This window comes from Manis javanica, chromosome X (genome assembly GCF_040802235.1).
Source record: "Manis javanica isolate MJ-LG chromosome X, MJ_LKY, whole genome shotgun sequence".
In the NCBI taxonomy this organism is placed as follows: Eukaryota; Metazoa; Chordata; class Mammalia; order Pholidota; family Manidae; genus Manis; species Manis javanica.
The window spans coordinates 9,864,274-9,890,168 of record NC_133174.1 but is presented as its reverse complement, the minus strand read 5'-3'; the positions used below and the strand labels follow the sequence as shown (position 1 = coordinate 9,890,168).

General features: G+C 41.7%; 1 protein-coding gene across 2 annotated transcripts in view; it reads right to left on the bottom strand.

The window, feature by feature from the left end:
• BMX (BMX non-receptor tyrosine kinase) overlaps positions 1-25,895 on the bottom strand; it is a 43,800-nt gene that overhangs the window by 5,358 nt on the left and 12,547 nt on the right. The window contains exons 5-17 of one of the 2 annotated variants that reach the window (XM_037020555.2): positions 25,464-25,583; positions 23,466-23,530; positions 19,989-20,164; positions 17,374-17,411; positions 16,660-16,747; positions 14,930-14,984; positions 13,580-13,659; positions 11,475-11,602; positions 9,345-9,419; positions 8,426-8,597; positions 5,251-5,467; positions 4,433-4,497; positions 1,638-1,756 (exon numbers count right to left, since the gene is read on the bottom strand). In XM_037020555.2, coding sequence (XP_036876450.2) covers positions 1,638-1,756; positions 4,433-4,497; positions 5,251-5,467; positions 8,426-8,597; positions 9,345-9,419; positions 11,475-11,602; positions 13,580-13,659; positions 14,930-14,984; positions 16,660-16,747; positions 17,374-17,411; positions 19,989-20,164; positions 23,466-23,530; positions 25,464-25,583 — 1,398 coding nt within the window. The remainder of the gene's footprint in view (positions 1-1,637; positions 1,757-4,432; positions 4,498-5,250; positions 5,468-8,425; positions 8,598-9,344; positions 9,420-11,474; positions 11,603-13,579; positions 13,660-14,929; positions 14,985-16,659; positions 16,748-17,373; positions 17,412-19,988; positions 20,165-23,465; positions 23,531-25,463; positions 25,584-25,895) is intronic. The other variant, XM_017650251.3, reaches the window with a different exon arrangement.

The window sequence follows — 25,895 nt, the reverse complement described above, 5'->3', positions numbered from 1 at the left end:
ACTGAAGTACTAACTTCAAAACTTCTTTGGCTTTTAGGGCTAGAGTTTATGTAAAATATTTACAATAAGGCAACATTACAAGTTGTGGCAGTATTTTTGTTTTAAGCAAACATGCTAAAACAACCACCCGAATACATGTTGCTCCCTCCACAATTCTCTCTTTGGAAGGTTATTTGCGTATCTCAAGAATATGACTGCATAAACTGTCTGTGGGATTCCCTCTTTGAGATTTGCTTTCAGAGGCCCTGGTTCATTTTGAATACTCAGAATGGATTTAGTTTTTGGAAACAAAGTGTCTGGAGCCAAGTTCTGGGCAGAAGGGGGGTAAGCAAGCTGGGTAAATGCAAATGCTTGGTCAAAACGCAGCTGTAACTATTGAGTGAGGCTACTGACTGTAAAAAACATCTTTCATAAGGCCTGTCATTTGATACCAGAAGACTGAAACTAATTTTGGCAAGTTAATCAGCCCAAAGCGATATCAGGTGTTCACCAAAATGCCATCTTCACAGTGTTTCCTTTTTCTGTGTACATTGGATAGTTTTATTAAGTGAACAAGATCAGTTTTACAAAAGGGATAATTATTTTTAAAAACTGTGTCACATAGGAAAGTAAATGGCAAACTGAATTTTCCTTTTGTCAGGCAGTCTTTTGGATGTCATCTAGAAAGTCAAATTATGCTTAATTATACTTAAGACAGACATGAAATAGGTCTCAGCTGCATCTAATAGATTCCATAGCTTCATGATAATTTGGGTTCTTTTTCCCGGATCCATGCAACAGTGATTGTAAACAGGCTGGACGTTGCCCCCAGTGTAGAAAAATATCAGAAAATCTATAAAAATGTCAATTTAAGAATTGTTTTGCTTTTCTCATTACCTTTACTGGATTGATAGTTATTTGTACTAAATATGTAGGTGTTTTAATAAAATTGGGGTGAGCAAACCTTTTCTGGGAAGGGCCACAGAGTAAGTATTTTAGGGTTTGTGGGTCATGCAGTATCTGTGTTGGCTAGTGTCCTCTGCTGTTGCAGCATAAAATCAGCCGGAGACAATGCACAGATGCATAGGCATGGCTGTACTCCAGTCCAACTCTATTTACAGAAACAGGCCACTGGATTTGGTCCCGGTCTGTAGTTTGCTGACTGCCACTCTAAATGAGGAATTTTATCAAGGGCACTAGCTGAAATTGGTGTGGGCCCCAAAAGCTTGGTGTTTATACCAGGCAAGCCCAAAGAATCGGTCAATTCAGAAGGGAATGCTTATCACAGCTGCTTTCCTGCAGAAAGTCGATGACTTCATTGTAAGCCCTTCAATGTTTTAGACTTTGTGCAAACTTGGATTTAGCTTTTCATGACTCCTTTTTAAAAACTTTGAAATCTTCCGTGGAAGAGCTTCTATCTCCTATGAGTTGATGAGTAGGTGCTAGGAAGATGCAAATTATACAATATGTGGCGGACATCCTAACACGGACCCAAGACAAGGTCATTAGGATCTTCAATCTCTTGCTTATCGCAGGCCATCTGGGTAAATTTTGTAAGTGCTCAGGGCTTTTGCTAAAAATGTTGCTGCTCTTGTGGTTTCCTGTTGTGGAAGCCAGCTTATGAAATGGGGCCGGGGCCTGTGTGGCCACATTCTTACCGAATGCCCATACGTCTGACTTGCTGCTGTATTTGAAGTAGTGAAACACCTCTGGGGCTGACCACTTGACGGGAAACTTTGTTCCTACTGAACTGACGTACTGGTCATCAAGAACATACCTGCAGGGGAAAATCAACACAGACCTTAAGCCACTTGGCTGTGCAAAATGGGAAGACCCCTGCTGGCCGCCACAGCTCCGTGGGGGCACAGGCTGATGAAGGCCATCAAGCCATCCAGTCTCCACTGGGTGCCCCGGTTCTCTAGATCTGTTGTGCCCTTTCAATGTGTGACCTTGGCTGGAGGTTGCTTATGGCTTGTGAGCTTTAAAAATCATATCTAACTTTGACAATACCAAAATCTGAATGCCAAATATTTGGTAAATACAGAAAAACACAGAAATGTAAAAATAAAATCACTCAGAATCTCACCCAAAGATAACCTGTAATTCTATCATTCAAGATACATTTTTGCTTGTACTTTCCGATCTTTTTTTCTTATGTATAATTTGAACAAAATTGGGTGTCTGTCATACGGCAGCTTGCTTGGATTTTTCCATTAATGGCATACCAAGGACATTTTGCCCATTTGTTTCCATGTTCTCCTGCAGCATCATGGGTATGGAATGAATAGTCTTCCCTCTCACGGATCAACAGAATTTGTTCAACCATGGAAGGAAGTAGCTTCTAATCTTTTGTGGTTATAAACCATGATGAAGAGCAATATCCCATGGGGATATCAAGACTAAATGCATATTCAAGGCTATGGACTATATTTTTGTTTATAATAATAACAATGGAAGCAACCTCCATGTCCACATGTTGAGGAGGGATTAAATAAAATGTGGAACATTAGTAGAGTAGTATACAGCCATTAAAAATGAGCTAAGACTGTATTTACCAAAACTAAAAGATGCCTGTGGTACATGGTTATGTGGACAAGCAGGTGTGTATAATGTGATTCCATTTTTGTGGGAACAAACAGTAAATGTACACGTTTGTGAAGATGACTGGGTTTACCTAGGAATAAGGTACGACAGGCCAGCCACCGTGTGTGTGAGCAGTGGTACTTCTAGTGCTGAAAATGACATGAAGGGGTGGGGAGCAGATTCTACTTTTTACTGTATACACTATTGCTGTGTTTCTTATAATTACATGTTTACATAATAGAGGGGAACCCCACATATTTATCCCCACAAAAGAACAAATAAATAATGACTCTTAAGAAAACAGGAAGATGAACATTATGGAGACAAATTTTGGATATAATTTGAAAACTTTACTACCAAAATGTATTAGAGATATTTACTATATTTAAAATATCAGAAAAAGCTGGTTTGGCGAATCATTCTTTGAAATATTAATGAGAGTAATAGTAAGTCATTCTGGATTACATACAGTACCTTCCATACTTTCCTCCCTGGGCTCAGCTCCTCAGGTGCCACCAGACAGCCCGAAACTATACTGGTACCCCTGACTGGGTTCTGCTCATGGCTGAAACCTTCCTTTAGATCATCAGGACCAAGTGAAGCCGCAGGCATCAAATGATGAGGCCACGAGCTTCCTGACCCACAGGACCTGGTCCATGGCCTCCAGGATCCTGTAATCAGAGGAGGACGTTGTGTCCCCCTTTTCCTAAGTTGCAAAGAACCTGACCATATAGCCCCTGGATGCTGGCACAACTGCCGGGATTCCTGCTCCGGGAATGCAGTGGGAATCAGTGCCCTTGTCCTGGGAGCTTCTCCCTGCCCTCAGCAGCTGTGAGCAGCTTGCTGTCGTGTGCTCGAGAGAGCTGCACACTTGGAGGGTGAGCGTAGGAGACTCGGTGCATGGCAGGTGGAGTGATGGCAGGTAGCACACAGCTCCAGGGACACCTAGACCGTGCTGAGGGGCCCAGAAGAGGAACACTTCCTACTACTGAGTTTTGGAGAAGACTTAAAAAAAAAAAAAAAAACAGACCCTCCTATGGTATTTTAGGGCCGTGTTTGCTAAATAGAGCTGGCCGTGGTCAACTCTTTAGATGTCTTTGAAACTGTTATTCCTCCTCAGAATTATGTGTTTATGCTGTATCGGCACAACGTTATAGCTGTATTTTATCTCAATTTCAGGGACATCCACTTGCCCTCTGGACGAAATTGTGAGCATTTGGAGGGCAGGAATGATCACATTTACATCAGTATCACCCACGAAACCTAGGCATTTAGCAGGCACTCAATCAATGTTTGTTAAATGGAAAGGCCAACATACACGTCTTCATTTCCCATGTAAAAGCAGGAAAATTGTGAGGCTTAAATAGTCTGAGGATTCTGAATTAAGAAAATGGAAGACTCTTTTAAACTGCAATATTGACAAAATACTTTCTGTAAATCATGTAGTAGTGGTGAATGGCCATCAAGAGAATCTCAGAGGCTTCTTTCACACCTTACCTGGTGATACAGAAAATTTAATGATTTAACAACAAAATCTTTCCTAGTGTGAATGCTCTGCCTAGTTGAACATATATTAAGAAGGAAACTAGAAAGGACTAAAGGAGCCTGGATCGAGTTAACATATATATATATAACAGATTTATCCAAATAATCTGGCTGTAGCATGTTATATTTAAATATTTAGGATGCGATATGGAATTTATTCATAAGTTTAGAAAATATCAGGGTGTTGAAAACTAATCAGGGACTTTGGATAACTGCTGAGGAATAATCCCATCTTATAGCTGAAATGAGGTAAAACGGGTTTCATAGGTAGTCAGAGGTGGTACAGAAATCTCTTTCATCGGTCATCCGTTTGGAACTGGCTTACCTCGTCATTCCAAAGTCAGATACTTTCACGGAGAGATCACTGTCTACCAAGCAGTTTCGAGCAGCCTTTGGAGGAAAATCAAAATTACAAATTAGTAAAAGTGACCAAGAATGTTCTGACATTCAAATCTGACATGATCCTTGTCTTTGGCAGAATTCTCAGCAAAATCAAAGATTCCTTATCAAAGTCCCAAATGTCTAGAAGTTGTCTTTTTCTCCTTTGTGATTTAAAATATTTCCAAATGAAAAGGTGCTCCCGTAAGTATTTGCAGCCAAGCAGCCATCCTTGGCAAACAACATGAAAGGTGTTTTATGTTACAGAGAACGTTAGTGCCTCAACAAGAAGGGAAAAATCAGTTCTAGGAGTTCCCTCTCCACCGCCAGGAAAGGGCACATTAACAGGAGCTTTGAAGGCATCAACGCTGTGCTGGGAGCCACCAAATGCACTGGATGAGTGTGCATGGCATGCTTGCTGCTCAGCACAAGGAAATCTCTGAACATAAATACCAGGGCACACGGGGCAGAACATGCCACACTCCCACCCTGACCCAAAGACCCACACACATTTCATTTCCTTCTGGGTTTTTTTTCTTCAGTTATTGTACCAAACAACTGCTTTAGCACAAAGCTTTCCTGGAGTAAAGGTCAACTTAGATGGATTTAATGGTTCCAGGAAACACTAAGTTAACCAAAGTCTTTCTGTTCCATTTTCTTTTATGAGGACTGCCCCGCCTCCCCTGACCAAAGGCCCTATCATGGGAGGCAGGAACTGTGCATTCCTTTCTTGCCTTTCTGTGAGCTTCCAGAAGCTTTGCTTACCAAGTCCCTGTGTATGAACTGGTGCCTCTCCAAGAAGGCCATGCCTTCACAAACGTCATAGCACATTTCTAAGAGCTGGGAGGGTTCAAGTCCTTTTCCATGACTCTTCAAGTAGTTAAGCAAGCAGCCATTGGTTATATATTCAGTCACTATGCATATAGGGTATCTCTCTGAACACACTCCATAGAATTTCACCAGCTTGGGATGGCTGAGTTTCCTGGAAATAACAGATTTTCAAAGTTCAGTACTGAATTTCCACACTCCATTTTCCAGATGTCCTGGACGAATCACTTTCAGATGTTTAATTCCCCCTCTTCTACTTGAACATAAAAAGAGAGGGAAAAGATCAGGCTCTTGTTTGGGGAGCACAAGCCTTTGAAGGTAAAAAATGTGGCCACGTATTGGACACTGACCCTGCCAGCTGCAATTCAGCACTCGTGGTGTACTGTGTTCACCTTTCCCACTGAGAATCGGGGGTGCAATGGTCTGTTGCCTTGGAAATCCTGTTTGGTCTTGTGTGATCTTGAGGACTTCCATGACCGATTTGGAGGAAGCTACCCCCAAAGAACAGTCATTTCAAACCTCTGACTTTCCTGTCTAAATATTTCATTCTAAAAAAACAATAGTACCAGAATATGGAAGGCATAGGTAAAATGAAAGTAGCTGCCTTGTTAGGGAAGTGAGATTAGGCCTGATTTTTCTTTTAAAAAAAATTTATTTCACATTATTGTTACAATATTTGAATAATAAATTTAGAAAAGAGTAACCACATGTTGTAGCACTTGTGGTCGGTCATGACAGATGGATACTCAGCCATTACGATGTGTTCATCAGTTTGTGCTTATGCAATCAATCCATTCTGATCAATTTATAGAATGATTCTCTATTGTTCAAATGTAGAAAGTAAATCTACATTTAACATGTCAACTTTTAACTTTTTAAATAAATGAGGATTTATTAAATACTTAGTTACTTTCTTCCTTCTTAGTTACACCAAAGGGACATGCCTTAGGTCACTCAAGGCAAAGAGCTTAATTATGCATCTCTTAGCAGTCCCAGAGACCTGCGTGGTACTCAGCATTGCTCCCTGCGGAGGGAAGGCTTGCTGTGGGCCAAAGGTCCATCACCCAGTAAGCACTGTTCCCTGAGCAATTTCAGCTGCTGATCAGGAAGCACATGGTGGGAACACCCTGTCAACTGATGCTTTCCGCACGATAAGCCTTAGTTTGATTATTACCTTTGGAGGTAATAATCTACCTTTGGAAGAAAGTACTGAACACTTTCTGCTTATGGTACTGTTTGATCTCTTTCTTTATGACTAGGTGACTTGTTAGTGACTTTTTATGATTCTGTGTGATTACCAAAATGAGACCAGGCCACTGCGTTACACCATGAGCCTAGGGGAATTTCTGCCGGGTTTTTCTGTCCTATGAGAGGAGGACATTAAGGGCTCCCTCTGCAGTTTTATGACGGTACAATCAACGAGAGGCAGTATGTTCAAGGACCTGTGCAGAATGAATAATGCAGGCAGCTTTGTTTAAGAATTATGAAGACTTTCAAGATGGTGACATCCCAGCATTAAACCAAGTGGGCGGCCTTTCTAAGGGCAGGGACCTCTAGACTGCAGGTTGCATGCCCATGAAAGCCAGCCCCAGCCGAGGGCTTATATCACAGAGGACCTCTGCTTCCAAACAGTTCTGCAGTTGGGGTGAAGGTGATTCAGTACCTTTGGTCCCCACAAAGGCATGGCTAAGGAAAGGGACACTGGCGTGTCTACCTGGGTTTGGATCGCCTCTTTGCCACGTTTACTAGCTTGGTGACCTTGGGCAACTTATTTAACCTTTCTGTGCTTTGGTTTCCTATAAGGTAAAGATAACAATGGTACAACCCTCATAGGCCTCTTAGGAGGAATGAACGTGTTAATATTTAGAAATACAGGGAGGTGCCTGTAAATACCATACAAGTGTTTAAGTCAAACTTTTTAAATTGTTATTTCTCCATAGCAGGCTAGGATTTGTGATTTCAACTATCTTTGACCAAAGTCCTATTATAGCATTGTTTTTCATATCATGTCAACTTGTTCCATAAAAGTTGGGTGACCACCTATTCCTGTTTGCCTGGGACTGAGGGGATTCCTGGGGCACCGGACTTCTAGTGCTAAAGCCAGGACAGTTCCAGGCAAACCTGGATGTTTTGTCACCCTTCAAAGTCTGATTCACCATTGTAACAAAAAGAGGTTAAATCTTTAAAATAATTCTTCGTATTTATAAGGATGAGAGAGAGAGAACACAAGCACACTGCCAAGAATTGAGGACTGTGCTTGGAGCAGAGGCCGCTGGGAAAGGCAGCTTCATTTATCAGATCAGGGAAGAGGTAGTGTGAGAAAGAGTTTTTCACCAAACTGTATAAAGATACCAGGAAGGAAAAGGACATTGGAGGGCATTCATATTCAGTATTGCCACAGTCCTGGCCTCTAGGGGCTCCAGCCTCAGGGGCACGTGCTTTATAGGGCCCACTCCGCCCTCACCCCACCATGTACCTCCTACAGGGCAAGGAGGCCAGAGGGCCAAGGAGACATGCCCACTGAGAACCCATACATCCCTTTCTGGATCACCTTTGGGGTACCAGAACTCTGGGATCTCCTGTCCACATAATCCTGAGGCCACTTCCAGGACCCATGCAGACTCTTCTGGGTCTGTCCTCACCAGGAGTGAACCATACTGGTGGTGTGCCTACCCCTAACCAAGGTCAGTACCCAGCAGATCACTGTTTGTGGGAGACACAGAGGAAGTTTGGATGCCCCAAATGCTCTGTCTGCCCATAGCACTGAGCACAGTGCAGTGCAGGGCAGAGCTGGGGTGAGGGGGGTAGGAAGGGCAGGAGAAAGCAGAGTTGGGGGGTGGGGCCAAGGGCCAAGGGCTGGTTTCTCTAAAATGTCTTGAAAATTCTAAATTTGAATATGGCTTTTCAGGTTGGTATGAAGGTATATTTGTCAGTAGGAGTGAAAAAGAACTGATTTGATTTATTAGTGTGTTGGCTTGATTAATAACTTCTAAATATTTATATCTGATGTGTGGGCTCTTGCTCTAGGCCTTGCAGATGTTAGGAACAGGCCGCTTAGCATGAATGTCCTCCGGGGTGAGGGCTAACCTGCCACTCCTCCCAAGCAACTTACATCATGGTCTGGGCCTCCTGGAAGAATTCGTCTTCGGACATGGAGCCCTCCCTGATCATCTTCACAGCAACATCGTACTGCCCCTTCCACTTGCCCAGGTGGACCACTCCGAACTGGCCACTCCCCAGCTCTTTCAACAAGCTGATCTCTTCTCTTTTCAGTTCCCAGATTCCTAATCAGGCAAGACAGACACTCTTCAGGACGAGAAGAGAAGGCTTCCCAAGGGATTTTCTCCCCAGTGAGAGTTTCACACTGACAGTATGAAGAACAGCAAGTCTTTTTGTTTTAATCTGATCTCTTTAAAAAAAACCCTTAGTAATGGGGTCTTTGAGCTATTAGGCCACAGGATAATGCCACCAGGACAATCTTGTTTTTGAAGCAGCTGCAGTTATTGAAAAGAGTAGAGGAAAAACACTCTGCTAACCAGAGGCATCTTGGAAAGACTTGGTGTCAAAATGGGCCTGATACCCTTAGCTTGGTAAAATATCGGTACACTTTCTTATAAAGCAAATTGAACTACCATCTCAGTGGACGTCATTATTCTAAATACAGAAGGTTGAAAACTGGCTCCCCTGAGCGGACACAGAATCCCAGAGGAAGAAAGGACAGGCAATGGGGTTCCAGAGGCTGATGATTAGATCTAATAAGAGGAAAAATTTGACAGTCTTTTTGGCAATGCTGGGAGAGTTACTCATTTGGGTTAGGAGGACAGAAAGGTTTTACTTTAGTTTTTTTTTCAAGAAAATGAACCGATATGTTAGAGCTGAAGCCCTCCCTGGCACAATCTATACACGGACCCCGTTCCTGTATTAACTCTCTTTTCAGTAAATTAATTATACACACACAACACACACATATACATGTATATTTTTTAACCAAAAGTGGAATGGAGTATAAGAGCCCAAGGGTGTGTCCATACCACTTCCCAGGGACACGGAGTCCGGAACCTTGTTGGCCTTGGTCGACACAGGGTGGCGGAGCCGTGTGATCATGCCTGCAATGGAATCAGCAGCACATCACATGACATGACATCACACCGCCTCAGCTCACGCCTTTGCTCACGCTCTCTTTGGACTAGCTAAAAAAGCACAGAGTTCAGGAGGCTGTGGTGCATAGTCACCTTGTAGTTGTATTAATTTGCTTGACTTGAATAATTAGCTCAATGTAAAGCAAAAATTAAAGAGTAAAACTACCTTATATGATTTTTAAAAATCCCATCGAAGTTACTTGCTTGATGGACTCTTTCATTTAAAAAACAGAAGCTACTCCTAAACTGCATCAAGTGGCCAACTCATTTTAAATTGTTTACATCAAATTATGGTAAAGCTGGTTTAAGATAGAGTATGTATAGTGACTTGAAAGAACACATTAAAAAATATTTATGTTTCTTGCCTTAAGTGTGTGACATTTTCCAAGTCTCGTGAACTGTCACGTGTCCTTTTTCTCTCCTTCCTTTTTCTATGTTTATTTACTTTTTATATGAGGGGTCTCCAAATGTTCTAAATCCTGCAACTTTCATTGGCAAAAAAAGCACACTCCTCCAAAATGTATATATATGCAATTGCTGCTGTATCGATACATTATGTGAATCATAAAATACACTCACAGATAGGAAACTTAAGAGACTGCGATTTAAAAGACAAATCTAAATAAACATTTTAATATTTTCTTCCTGCATTCTCTGGCATGGAGTCATTCCACTTGGAGGTGTCTATATAATACCTTGTTCAAAGTATACTTCTCAGGTGCTACATGTTAAAATAAACAATTGAGAAAATTGGGGCAAAGGAAAAATACAAGAACCAAAATCAAAGCCAGGAGTGAAGCCAGTTCACCTATGTGCATGTAATCAGGTCAGACAGAGTTGCACAAATTTGATGCTGAGCCCACAGCTTATTTTTACTCTACGAATTATTTTATTTTGATTTTTATTTTATTTTTACACAGCGAATTACTGCTATAAATTCATCCAGTCACACTGCCCCTAAAGGGCACTAGTTTAGAAAAGACATTCAGATGGGATTTCTTTCTTTTTTTCAGTTCTCTTTTTTTCCCTAGGTTTATTGAGATATTATTGACATATAACATACATAACTGTAAAGTGTATAAGATGATTTGATACATGTATATATTGCAAAATGATTATCACAATAAGGTTAGTTAACACCTCCATTTAGAAGGGAGTTTGATATACATTTTCACCAATTAGGCAAAAATTAAAAAGAGTAATAGTACCCAGTGTTGGTGAGGATGAAGAAATTGCTGTTGGTGGGAGAGTACCTTTCTGAAAAGCATTTGCCAATGTCTAAATTTTTAATGTTTTTAAGCATTATCTCAGAAATTCCACTTCTAGGGAATTTGGCTACAGAAATGCTCAGAGAGGTGCTCAGAGCTGTGGGAGCAGGACTGTGTGCAGAAACATAGATTGTAACGTGAAAATATTGTATGTGATCCAACCTCTAATCAACAGAGGGTTAGGCAAATAAATTGTGAAGTAATTCTCTGATAGAATTCTATGTAGCTGTTAAATAGAACAAAGTTAGCACTATGATTTGCATGGAAAGATCGCTAAGACATTGAATAAAGGGATGAAAAGTAGTATGTATAGAATCTCATCTATAAGAATATAATGTATATACATATATATAATTTCTAAATACATCATGAATAATAAGTGTTAGTATCAGCATAGAAAAAAATTCAGTCAGAATAGACACTAACTTGTCCATGGAAGTTACATGTTTGAGTTTCGCAATCAACTTACTTCTTTCTATAGGCAGAAAAACCTGAAAAGATTTTTATAACAAGAACCTCTACTTCTAAGCCACTCAACTCATTCAAGTTCATTTTTCCTGGCATTATGGAGTGTATGATGTTATATTCTAGGAAATGCAGCTTAAAAATCACAGCAGGCATAGGGCTTGAGAGACCTTTTTCCCCTACTTTCATGGTTCCCTATATAATTAAGAATATTAAGAGGATCAGTAGTAGCCAAGAAAATTTATATTTATCAATGAGAACCCATAAAAGAAATGCTGAAGTAAATTACCTGCGGAATTGTGTTGATGATAGTGAATAAGCATTGGAATGGAATCAAAGCAGTAGTTTTCTGCCAGGTACAATTTGTTCTCAGGATTCGTATGCACATGGTAATGTTTGACAGTTCCTTTTTTATCACTAGTAAGGAAGAAAGAATGTTGAACGTTTTTAATACACAATTGAAGCTTGATTAAACAACGGTTAAGTGATTATGTTAGGTGCGTTTGCACATTTTGGAGAAGGAAGTCAGCGTTTCTCGGTCTTGACATCTGGTGTTTCTATGGCAATTCGCGATATGGGAAAGTGTTCCTCTCTGAACTCAGTGTAACCTCGGTGCACACACAGAATTCGTGGCCAATAAAATGTAAGTATACAGCTGGAATCTTCCTTTGGTGGCTGAGAGCCTGCCGTGTTTTCAGACCGTTATTCTGAGCATCAATTCTCCTTTAGGATAATCATGAAGTTGATAATGAGGGAGGCGAAGGTGATTGGATTGTGGGCGTTCTCCCGCAGAGCAAGGCTCTTGGGAGTGCAGCATGTAAGATGAAGTGGGTGGGGAATGTCCTGTACCTTCTCTTGTCAACTTCTAACTTCTCCACATAAAATGATTCTCTCTCCTTCAGCTCTACTTTTGGAAAATAGTGGTGAATTGATGTACATTGATTTACACATATCAGGAATAATAGGCCTCTCTTACGTTTTGGAGGATGGCACGGTGGTCAAGAGCTGGGCTTTGAGTCCAGTTCTGCTGCGTGCTAGCTACCTCATCTGGTTGTTATAAAGATTGGCTTTGAATCCTGGCTTTGCTGTTCTAGTTGTCATAAAAATTGCATGAGATTATTTATATATCAGTTTGCACTATGCTTGGCACATATAAAAGTATTAACAAATTGGTGTTGCAGTAATGCCAGCCTAGTTAAAACTGCAATTATAAAAAGCAGAAACGGTGCTTTCTTGTTGTAAATTTTTGATCTGCTCTCAATCTCAACATGAAATCCACTCAAGTCCATTGATGGTGTTTCATAGGAGACTTCTGTATCCACTGATTTGGAATATTATCATTTGATTGCTTATCTGTTTGCTAATTTTTCTACCTGGTCACCTTCAAAAATGAATCTGGTGTCAAGAAGCATGACTAGGGGGACTTCTGATACCAGATTTGGCTGAAGCTGCAGGGCCAGAGGGCCACAGAGCTTCTGATATTCAGTGAACCAAGTCTTCTGCCTTGTCTTACTGGGTTGACTTTAGCCAACATCCAGGTGTGCAACCTAGTACATGAGATGCACAGGAGACATGGCTTCTGGCCATTGGAAAATGCTGGGTGGCTTCTTAGGGTACATCCTGTCCTCTCAAACTGGGGGTAGATACCCTGTAAAAAAAATCTCAAAATAACTTTTAAATCAATTATTACAAAAACACATATATGCACCACAGGGCAGGGCACATGGAGAAAGCACCACAGCAGAGGGTCATTCAAACCAACCATTAAAAGAGGGTTGTACACATAACAATACTGTTTTTCAAATTTTCCTAATCAAGATTTGACCAGATTCTTATTCCAAAACATAGGAAGTTTGAGATGGTAGGGTCAGGATTTGTACCCAGAAGGGCAGCTTCAAAGCCGAACTCTTAACCACACAAAGAGGACAGCATCGTAGAAAGAAGCTCTCTGGCAACAAAGCTATGCTGATTCAAACTGCTAATTCTGCCACTGTAGGGGAAGACTTACTAAAAAGCAGATGCTGGGGTAGGTGTCTCAGTTCAGCAGGTGGCTAGGGCCAAGATTATAGAGGCTCCATTGCTATTTTTCTCTTTCTAGGCTTAGGACCAAATTGAAGGGGATAACCCAGAATTCCTTTAAGAAATGTTGACTAAGGCATGCTGTGCCCTGGACACTCTGCTGCCACCTGGGATGGGCAGGAGAGGAACACCCAGAGACCAGCCCCTTGCAAGTTGGAAAAAAAAAAAGGCAACTATAAATGGTCGCATTCAAGAGGAATACTTTGACCTCAAATTCCAGAGATTAAAGGTGTCTTCTCCCAAAATGTGACTGAATAGCCAGCATATTCAAACAACATACACAAAAGACAAAGAATAAATCTATGTCATACTTACTTCATAACCTTACTAAATAAGGACACAGTGTACATTCCCGCCTGGCTGGAGTTTCTAACCATATATGCTCCTTCTTTTCCCTGAAAAGGAAGGAAAGTGTGGAAGGAACAGAAAACATTTTCATTATTCATGAAAACTAGTTTTCCTGGTAGGTGGTAGGAAAATAAATCTTTTAGATCCACTTAAACGCCATGGATGGTACAGATTATCGCACAGCTGGCACAGAGGGGAACCCACTGCTTAGGTTGCCCCCTTTCACACTCAATTTCTTTGTAAATCCACCCTGTGTGCTTACACTCTTCTTCGCCAGTTAATTTTTGACTCTCTCTGATCATTTTCCCTGTTTTGTATTTGCCTAAAACTAATATTTTAATTTTCAAAAATAAAATGTAAAAGCACGTACCGCTATACCATACCCTCGGAAGGTTTTAGAAAATCAAAGAATGCAGAACAAATCATTCAAGTTCTATACTCAGTTGTCTTTTTAATGACTTGTGCTACTTCTAAGCAGATTCAGATTTAAAAAGAGCTGCTAATAAACTCTGAATGTGACAAAATACTGAGATAGGTAGGGAGATCATCATATTCTCACTAGTACTGCTCAAAGAAACACTGGTGTATTTTATTAGGTTGAACTATATCAAAGTGTCACTTTTGTAGGTCGAAACCCTTTGCTCTTGGTAATCGCATACCAGTTAGAAACAAAGTCAGGTAGATTCATTCCGCATTACGGCTGCTGTACTCTGGCTTAGGTGCTAATGAGCAGTGACAGTGCTGAGGTAGACTGTCACATGGATGGCCCCCAATAGACCATCGCTCTGTATTTGTGTCCCTGGGCTAGGCTGTGTGACTTGCTTGGACAATGGGAGATTTAACAAAAGTAGAGACTCGGGAATTGCTTGCACTGAACTGCAGGGCTTGTCCTCTTCAACCACTGCCTTAAAGCTTCCACGCCAGGAGAAAGCCCGACTTAGCCACGTGGAGAGCTCCGTGTTCTTCCTGCAACTGCCTCTGCTAAACCCAACCCGCCAGCTCAGTGCAGCCACGTGCGGGACCCTAAGCAAATGCGCAGAAGGACTGTTGGCCCAGCTGATCCCCAGAGTCCCCAGAGTGGCGAGAGGTGAGAGGTCATACAAACCACTGCATTTTGAAGTGGTTTATTGCACAGCAGTAGTAAGGGAAACAGAGGCTGTGGCTCTGTGCGAAGGGCCCCGTAAGCCACAGGCTGGATAGCTGCCACTATGATGACTTCAGAATCAGCAGTCAGGTTTCTCTGAGAAGTGTGTTACCCTCTGGGCCCAACAATAGAAAGAGATTCTTAGAGGCTATGTTAAAGACTAGATTATTTACCTTTTGTCTCAGTAACTGCTCAGATTGCGACCTGGAGATGTTACCTGCAAACCAGCTGTAACGGGAAAGAATTCCACATTTGAGAGTTAATCATTTTTAATTGCATAACTTGCCACTCAGCCTTCTAATCTGTAAAATGAGGTGTTGCCTAGATCAGGGGTTCCCCAATCTGGCAGTTCAAGGGAATCCCTGAAGAGCTTTTCAGAAACATAGATTCTTGAGTTTCTGCCACCCAATAATGATTCAGGGCTGGGCCTGCCATTCTGCATCCTTAGATGGGCTGACATTGAGGAGTATTTGGCCTCCTTCTGAGTGATCTCTAAGTTCTCCCGCATTTCACCATTTTGAATAAGAGCCAGAGATTAGACCAATGAAGGGTATTCCAATGGCAACGTTGAGTTGCCAAGGATGAAAGTTCCTGCCTTTTGTAAGGCTGGAGGCACCGGAGGGAGGGGTGAGCATGTTGGACGCTGATGACATGCCAAAATCCTCAGCTGCTGCCCGCTCCCAACCTGGAAATGGTGCCTTAGGCGAGCCAATCCTCTTGCCGCTGTAAATCTGTGCTCCCCCTCCCCCTACCTTCTTTAAAAACTCGCTGCCTGCCCTGCTGGGCACGACTTCTTCGGCCTGTGACTAACCAGACCAGCAAATATTTTGGCCCGATTTTACCTAACACCTTTCAACCCTGTAATTTTATTTTAATAATTTGATAGAAGCACACTTTATGGCATCTATTTTCAAAGAAAATGCTTTCAAAAAATATGTATTTGCAGGAAAGCAATAGGTAAGTGTCTATGGTTATATTAAAACCGGAATAATTATAGCAAACTGAGAAAAAGATGATGTGGGGCAGCCAGGTGTTGTCTTTAAACATTGCCCTTTATACTGAGCTAGCCAAGAACATCACATCCTACTTTGTATGTGGAGCTCAAGAGGCCCCAGAGCTGTTTCTCATGGGAGGTCAGCGTCCACAGCCTTTTGGCTTAGGCCCAAACGCCACACTAAGGAAATGAACAGGGTGTGAGGTGGGATGGGCATGGATGTGGGAGCTCGGGGCACCCTCTGGCTAGAAGGTAATACCTGAGGAGGAGAGAAGTGTATTAGGTGAGGCGGGGAGGTGTCATCTGTACACAGGTTAATGAAGTGCAAAGAGGTTTAGATCAGTTGGAGGTCTGGGTTCCAGACATAGCTTCCTAATAAGTCGTTGCTTGGCTTTGGACTAACCACTTGGCCTCTTTTGACCTCGGGATTCCCCATTTGTAAAATTAGGATGAGGGTTGAGCTGGGTAAGTTTCAAAGTCTCTTTAATAACTGTACCCTTATTGATATGACATAATTAACATTTGAGATATTAACTGATAGTTTTCTTATTAATATTTTAAGTTAATCATAGGTGATCAAAAGATTCTTCAGGGAAAATAATTCAGGATATATGCCTGTGGGAGGTAGAAGAAAGTGGTGGTCAGAAATAAAGACAGGCCTGCAGAGGCGAGGTGAGACTGTGTATAAGCCTCCCCCACCCTGACACACAGACACACTTTGCGTCATAATTTTGCTGCGGCCTGGCTCTGTTTGTTTTAAAAAACTATTTCTGCATTTCAATGTCAGAGCAGCAGAGGGGTAGGCCTCCTGAGCAAGTCTGAGCCGTCTGTTTGGATGCCTTTGGGGAAGGAGAGAATAGAAACATCCATGCCTAGTTTTAGAGGACACACAGGGTTTGGGATACTCACTCATAGTCAGCCAGGTTTTCTTCCTCTTCAGAGGAGCTCAACGTAGGAAATCCCCATAAGAAGGAGGAAACGACATGAATAAAAATCCACCAAGAAATAACCCAAGTGCCTGGTGGTAGAATATCAAATCCCACCCTGCTCTCATCTACATGAATGAACCGTAGGCTGTGGGGTTTGCCTTTTTGCACGTGGGAAGGTGTCAGAAAAGTGAGGAGACTTGCTCACAAATTGAGCTCATCCCTAGTGTACTAAGAAAATGACTCTTTGCTACAGGAGGTCCCCGGGTGCGTGGATTTCCTTCTTTGCCTGTTTCAGAAGAGTAGGCTCATGAAATGGATAAAGGCGCCTTCAGGGAGAGCTGTGCTATAAAGGTGAAAATAAATCCCTGCTTGTGCATAGAGCTATTCTTAGAGAAGAGCTATTTGGTTCTAAGTCGTTCTTCCTCCTGCTAGAGATGCCAGAGCTATGTATGTTAGTGTTCACGCTGACACCAGGGTCTGTCATGGATGATGGAGAGCCAGAACCAGTGTGACGGAAGCCTGTGGTCCCCAAGTCTCTTATCCAGCCCAGCTTATGGGCAAACTACATGGACTTTTTGGGTTTATTTTATCTTAAACGTGAAGTCTAGCTGCAGAATTACTGCAAATTTGTTCAGCTTTCCTGCAGATGGAAGCAGATCCTGGGCATAAAGAAGTATCTGAATTTGATTTACCATGACATCTTTTTGGTTACTGCCTGCAGGATCTTCACTGCTACAGAAAAAAACACGTCCAGTAAATTTCTGTTTATTTGTGAGGGTTAACTGACAAAAGTAATTTTGCTGGGTATGTTTTAGCTGTATTTCACATTGTGGCCCATACATTTCACTTAGTTCAGAAATGTCAGCTGCTGGCTTATTTTCACATTTTCGTCCTGTCAGGCACTCTGATAAAAAGCGGTAGTTTGATGGTATTCTCAGAAGAGAATTGTTCATAATGGCTCATAATAACCCCAAACAATAGAAGACTTGGATTGATGAAGTATCTTGACTGGGTTTGCCCTGATTTTCTTGTAGATATGTGAGCATACTGTCACTTACATATTATAAAATAGGTCATTTTCCTCTTTGCTCTTTGTGATTGCAACTAAAAGTCTTGAGAAGGCTGAACTTTGAGCTCCATGTGGAGACAGCTGGACCTGCAGGATTTTCCTCACCCTCTGTCCCCATCACTTCCTCTCTTTTATTTTGGATATTAAGTAGAGCATGAGGAAGTGTTACCCTCTCTAAGTCCGAAGGCCGTTTGATTTAGAATGTAGATCTATTTCCTGTTTGCCGGCCCATCCAGGGCTTTTTTTCAAAACCACACTTCACAGAGACAAGCTGCCTTAACAAGGAAATGCTCCTCTGGCTCCACTTGAAGGAATGCCTGGAGAAAGCCCTCCACCCTAAAATGCCTTCCCGCTTTGCCTTCCCAAAGAGACTTGCACTCGTGAGCTTTTTAATTTCATCTCTTCATAAGAAAACTCTTATTTAAAAAGGCAAAGCAGTTTGTTGAGCCTTTTTGTTGTTTTTGAAAACGCGTGGGGAACGTCCATCAATAGTGCATCTCTTAGGTTTTATCATGTAATGGAATTCTGTGTAGACATGCAGAATAATCAGGTAGGTGGCACAACAATGTGTATGTACTTAACACTTAAAAGTGACTAAGATGATGAATTGTATGTTATGTTTTACCAAAGTTAAAAGTTTTAAAGAATTAAAAAGTGTATCCTTACATATTCAAATGGCCAAGTGTCCAAGATGTTAAGTGAAGAGAACAAATGGCAAAGAAGGCTCGTGGTGAGAACCTGATTTTTGAATTGTATACTTATGGCAATATATGTAATTCAAATATATATAGTCTGCAACATTTGAATGCCTTAATGGAAGCATGGATTATTTTGCTACTCAGAAAATATAAAGATTAAAAAGCAGCTCAGGCAAAGACAGCACAAGTGACAGAAAGTTGAGAAAAAGTATTATCTTCTTACATGACTTAGCAATCATGGCTGCATTTTTAAAATGCAAGCTCCATGACAACCTTTTAGCAATCATCATAATCCACTCAGAGATGTAATGCTGAGGAGTGATTAATCAATTTCAGATAACTAGCTTTCTGAAATTCTAGGCAAAATCCAGGGTTCGGGACTAAATCATGGGTGCAAAATCAAAGGGGGTGTCAAAAACTCAGTAATCAAGCTAAATATTGTCTTATTGAAATATTTTTTATAATGAAATTAATGCAAAACATCCACAAGGAGCAAAATAACATTTTAAACAAAGATATGATATGGCAATCCATAGTTTGGTAGCTCTGTAGAAGCCCCATGTGAATCAAAAGTGCTGAGGACTTATTTGAAAACTGTTCTGTCAATGTCAATGCACACCTCAGGGAATCCCTGGGGCTTCTGGCAGCGAGTGGACCAGACACAAAGTTGGCATGACATCCACTCTGTTTAGATCTGTGATTATTGTTGGTCTCCTTCCATAAGAACACAGGGCTGCAGGTAAATAAAATAAATGTAACAGCCGCCTGAGGCTCCAGGGAGAGATTAATACACTTGGATTATAGGCACCATGACTTGTTCTACTGAAAACAACAACTAGAATACACTTACATTCTTTCTGGTTCTATATGGCCCTGGGGCTTTATCATTGGTACAGTGAGACATGCCCTCTAAGTAGAAATGATAAAGATGGCAAAAATACATATAAAAGAGAGTGAAGGAAAGAGATACAGGCCGCACCCTCTGCAGGGAAAGACAGACACTGGACCCCTATAGGGATGCTAATAATAAGGCAAGATGTCAGATTGCGAGCATCGTGATGGAGGAAATCTGAGGTTGCCAATAAGGAAGGGCCATCACTTGACCCTGTCTCTGTCATCATCTTGCAATTCAATTCCATCTTTATTGAGCATCAAGTGTGGGGTCAACTTGGTACCCCAGAGACATACACAGCTTAAGTACCGCCTGTAAGGCAGTTCCAGTTCTAGCTTTAGGTAGCATCTTTTGGCTCAAAAATGTGGGCAGACTAATCCTGTCAGGAGGTGATGGTGTGCATTCTGAGAAGGTGGGGTTATTTGTGGGAAAAGGGGAGAGAAAGAGAAGGGGAGGAAATGCTCAAGTATGACTTTGATCATTAGATTGGATCACCTGAATGGGAAGTTTTCTCTGTTCCCCAGTGCTTCCGGCTCAAGCACGAACATTTTGGGGGAGGCTGGCCCTATCTCGGCCAAGGCCAAAGGTCAAGGTAGTGGGGCAGTGTCTATACTACATGCTGGGCAGCCAGACTAAAAGCCAAAGTTTACCTTTTCAGTTTTCTTACTTGCCACCAGTCAGGGCAGTCTCCTCTTGGGATATACTGCATATTGACATTTGGCTGGAAGCCATAGTTTTTCTTGGAGTCACTGTCATACTGGGCTAGAGTGGTACTTGAAGATGGTTCATCCATTTTGAAAATAGGAACTGCTCGAGGAATCTTCAGCTTTGGAGGACAAAAGGTTTTAAAATACCACAGTGAGGCACAGATTCATGTACTGAGAACTAACAACCAAGGTAGATCAGCTCCTAAGTTAGAAAGAAGGAAGGAGGGAGGGAAGGAAGAAAGAAAGAAAAAAAAAGAAGGAAGAAAAAAAAAGAGAAAGAAAAGAAGCAATACTAAGTACTGGCAAAGATATGGAGCAACTGGAACTCTCCTACTTTGCTGGTTGGAGTGTGAAGTGGCATAACCACATTGAAAAGCTATTTGCAGACACTGCTAAAGCTGGATGTTCACATACCCTATGATCCAGAAAGTCTATATACATTCCCAACAGTGAAATCAAAAGATAGGTAGAAGTGTTCACAGCAGAATTATTTCAATTAGATAAAAGCTGGATACTACCTAAATGCTCGCTAAAAAGATAAAATAATAAACATATTGTGGTTTGTAGCAGGCTTAATAATATCCCCCAAAGACATTCATGTTCCAGTCCCTGCAACCTGTGAATATGTTACCATACATGGTGGGAGCTTATGGTGGGGAGATTATTCTGGATTATTGGAGTAGGACCAATGCAATCAAAGGGGCCCTTATTGGAAGCATACAAGAAGGTCAGAGATTAGGAAGAAGATGTGAGGATGGAAACAGAGATCGGAGAGGAAAGAAGATTGTACTCTTTTGGCTCTAAAGATGGAGGGAAGGGCCAGGAACCAAGGAAATAGATTTTCCCCTAAAGCCTGCAGAAGGAACACAGCTGTGTGGACCCATTTGAGACTTCAGAACAATAAAAGAATAAATTTGTGGTGCTTTAAGTCATTAAATTTGCAGTAATTTGTTACAGCTGCAACAAGAAACTAATACAATGGAATTCCATACAGCAATGAGAATAAACTACAATCACGTACTAAAATATGGGGGAGTCTCAAAAGAAAACAGAATAAATGATTACACATTTTATGTTTCTGTTTATATAAAGTTCGAAACCAGGCAAATAATCTGTGATGTTACAAATCAGGCTAGTGATTACTCTGGGTGGGATGTAGTGACCGAAAGGGACCAGGAGGGTACCCCAGGGCTCTGTGATGTTGTTTCTGAATCTGAGTAGGGATTATACAGATGTGTAAAAATTCATCAGGCTGAACACTTAGGACCTGTGTACTTTTCTAAGTGATGTTATACTCCAATTAAAAATTCACATAAAATACATAAGCTCTGAATTTAATTTTTCACACTGTTTTACTTTTGTTTTTTCGGGCATTGATGTCCTGGAAATGTTAGTTACACAGGACGCTGCTCTTTATGAGCTTTGAGGTGGTTTTCTCCAAAGATAAACACAGTGGAAAATTCCCCCAATGGTGGAAATCTGAACAGAATGGCTAGAAAGTGGACTTTTATTTTCCTCAGCTCAGTAAAGTAAGTCCTCTACTAACTGCTCTGGTAAAAACAAAGCAATGGAAACTATGCTTTTCTTGATACTCTCTCTGATCCCTGATCCCTTAAGGCTGCTTCTAATCAAAACAGACCTAGGAACTCTTGGCTACTGATTGGCCTGACTGATAATTTTCAACACATTCGCCAAAGAATTCCTTGCCAGAGACTAGATACAATGGTTTCTGGCTCCCAAATTATCCTCTGCTCTTAGATTTGCTTAAAACAAATTTTACTGGCATGTGATTTACATTCCATAGAACTCACCCTTTATTAATGTAGAAGTCAGTGACTTTTAGAAAATGTATCAGGTTGGGCAGCTGTCACCACAATGGAGTCTCAGCACATTTCCATCACTCCCATGAGATCCCTCGTGCCCACTTGTAGTCATTATCAATCCCACACTGGCGCCAGGCGACCACTAATCAACCTTTTGTCGCCACCGATTTGCTTGTTCTGGACATTGTGCTTAGGTGTTTCACAAGGCCATAATTTTCAAGCTTCAGGACTAGAGCATGCATCCAGACCCAAACAGCAATGCCAGTGATAACAAAATAAAACCCCCAAACCTTAACAATTGCATTTAGTTTCCTCTGGCTGTCATAACAGATTAGTACATGGTGGGTGGATTTAAAAAACAGAGATTTGTTCTCTCAAAGTTCTGCAGGCCGGAATTCCCAAATGAAGGTTGCTGCATGGCCATGCTGTCTTTAAAAGCCCTAGGAGAGAAGCTTTGTGTGCCTCTTCCCGCTTTGGGGCTCCAGCCCTGTCTGCCTAGGTCTTTAAATGGCCTTCTCTGCTTATCTCTCTGTGGCCTCTCTTCTTCTTCTAAGGACTGTTTGGATTTATGGCCTGTCCTAATCCAGGGTAGTCTCATCTCTGAGCGTCCCAGGGGGCGTGAAATTTGGGGGACACGATTCAGCCCAGTACAGTAATGGATTTCTTTTTGTACTTCATATTTGTTCACAAAAAGTGTATGGCTTTTACCCACATAGCAGGAGAGAAGTGTGTGTGGATGTGTGCAGCTAAAAATAAGTATCCAAGTCACCACAGAGCTGGCGCCTGGATGGAGACCCTCTCTACCTTTTAGGTGACCTTCCGTGGAACCACTGGGAGGCCATTTTCTGTTTCTTTGGCATCTGAGGAGGCTGACATGTGCCTGGGAAACCTAGAAGCAGGAGACTATGGCCATGAACTCAAGGAAGCTGAGCAGCCTGTATCATGAACGAGCCACGTGCCGTTTTACTGACCAGAGCCGTCAAGGTTTGGTTTGTTCCCCTGCAGGCCAACCCTGCCTTTGGGAAGGAGTTCTAACTTAGAATGACATTTGGAATCGTGTGATTACAACACTGGACAGGACAATTTAGAGGCTGCTCTCATGTCTGCTAGTAATTGGGAAAATGTATGTCCTCTAAGAGAGACTGGAGAACTAAAGAACCTCCCTGTGATTCGAAGGACAGAGGGAAAGAATTGTGCTGTGTGTGCCCTACAGAGACCCATTTCATCAGCAGGATACCTATAGGAAGCAGGCTTGGCTGTGTCCGTGGTCACAGAGGAATGTTACATGTGATGCCATCGTAAAGACTGCTGCCACATGCACCCATATTTTGGTGACTATTTAGGTGCTCGCAGGTTATGAAAAGGCCCCGTTATTAAGTATAAAAGTATAAAATGGGAAAATGGTTCTATATTTGAATTTATTATTTGACACTGTCATTGCTGTTGATGCTAGCTCACATCTTTTCTCTCTTTGCTGAGTAGTCTGAATGAAGCCCCTATTGTCTAGTCTTGAGTCTGGAAACTCTTGGTTTACTTGAAAGAAAGAAATCTAAGTGTTGACATCCTGGCTCTGAAAGAAATGTAAGTGTTGACTTACCACTCTGTCTGGGAAGGTGGGAGCTCTGTGTTTTTCTTCGTTGGGTGCAACATGTAGATCAGCATCTGAAAAAGAAAACCAAGCAACATCAGAGGGAACTTAAAGCTAAGCAAAGCAAAGCACCCCGGGTTATGAGTCAAAAGAATAAACCAGCCTGTGTGAGCAACACTCCAGAGTAAATGATTTAGACACAACATCTGGAGGGATTTTGTTGCTCCTTCACCAGTGATTACCAATATCCTCCCAAAATGGATAAAATTTCCAGTTCCTGTCAATCCCATAAACTCTTCATTTATACGACATTTCCACTTTGTATCTGAGTAACAGATCTTGTCTTGGGTAGTAGCTATGACCGTAAGGGTCAGAACCCACATCAGATTCCTCCTTGAGAGGCTTGAACAAGACACTCACAGAGCTGACTGAGAAGTGAGCAGACCTGTGCCGTGCTTTTTTTTTTTTTTCCTGTTCTTGTGATAATTATTGGTTTCTTGTTCCATGTCCACCAGTACACAGACGTCCAGGCTGTGAGTAGAGAGCCATTCTGTGCCTTTTAAGTAGGATGGCCAGATGGTTTATTAGCCAAATTGGAATATTTCTACCCTGGATTAGGACAGGTCATAAATCCAAACACGGGTGTCCTTAGAGGAAGAAGAGAGGCCACAGAGAGATACGCAGAGAAGGCCATTTAAAGACCTAGGCAGGCTTTTAATAGTTATGCCATGTCACCAGCTACAGAATAAGACTGCCCTTTCCTCTCCCTTCCCAAGGAGTTAAGGCAAGGTCAGAGCTGGGGTCTGGCCTGCTGGGTAATGGTGCCAGACCGTAGGCAGAGTCACTGGGAGAGAGGAGTAATGATTAAGGAGACATTACTCTTCAGCCCTGCTAGTGGAGGGAAGCAAATTCTGTAGTTCATTAAATCATTATAACTCATGAGTGTAAAGGGGCAGTATGATATAATCAAGATTAAAAAATGTTCATTGTGTCATCTAATTGAGATGGAAAACACAATGAATATTTATTCATTGATTTAGTTGTAAAATTCCCAGATTGAGATTAATATGACAATTGGATATCAATACTCCATGTTTTATAGTTCATGGAATATTGTCCTGCAGCTGATCTCATTCTGTTCTTTAAAGCTGTATCCAAGCATTTTTGGGGGGCGTCCAGGCTGGTAAAACGGTTACTAGTATATGTTCTCATTTTGAATTTATTGACAACTTCATGTTGTTAAACAATGATAAACTGAAAATATATAAGACTTTCTCATGGAAGTATCCTGGTGATGGAACGGGACTCCGTAGGGCACCCGCAGAACACAACATAATTCTTTCCCTCCATTATCCCTTCAAAGCCGCGCGATGGGCTTCCTCCTCTGGGCCCAGATAAAGGCTCAGGCAGATTTCCTTAAGAATATAACTGGATAGAATCTGATTGCACTTAAAGCAAATCCTTCACTATCTTCTCTGATGTCAAGGAATCAAAAACTTGTAGAGAATGGCCAACCACTTTAAATATGTCTTTTAAAATGTATCACTTTGACATATCTGGGGATTAAAAGTGTTACCTAAATGTTATTCTTTGACATATTTTTAAAAAGAATGTTGGTCTTTTTAGTTTATTATTTTAGTTTATGAACCATGGTGATTATGCTCACCACATTCTACTCATTCGGAGTTCAATTAAACCAAGAAGATTTACGGGAGGAAATAAAGAGCTGCTTTCTTGATTCATGATTCCAATTTATTGGAATATCCTTCATGAAATGAAAGAATGGCAGATGTTCATATTCTTATTATTTTAATGACCATGACTCAGCTGACCCTAGAGAATTAGACTCCATTGGCCAGATTGCATCTTTGAGGCTAGATTTTCGGGGTGCCTGCCAATCTGACACATCTTGTCTTCCTGAGCTGGCGAACTGTTCTGGAATTTGGCAGGTGTGCCTAATGGGGCACTGTCCACCCAGGGTGTAGCCCAGCAGAGGGGTCACATTACATGCTTCCCAGAGAGTACATCCCGGGGCCGCCTTGCAGCTCTGCTGGCAGCACAGGAACTTCCCGTCGGCGAAGAACCCACTGTGGTACTTGATCAGCAGGTGGGGGTTGCCCCTTATCTCTGGGAAGCAGGCAGGAAGAAAACACAGCATGAGCAAACGTTGGCCAAGACAAGAAACACATTCAGTGAGCCCTGTGACCACAGAACAATGAAAACCTCATTTGGCCAGCAACCAGGGTAAGAGCAATGGTTCCCGGAGGACATGTCTTTCACTCAGAAGTTAATAAGCCCAAAAGTCTAATCATGTACATAGTGTGAACAGCACAATAACTTACATCAGTCTTTAAAAAAGAACAACTAGTAGGAAATGCATATACAGTTCAGCTATTGGTGTTTAGAATTTTCCAGATACACCTGTAAGGAAGTAAGTGG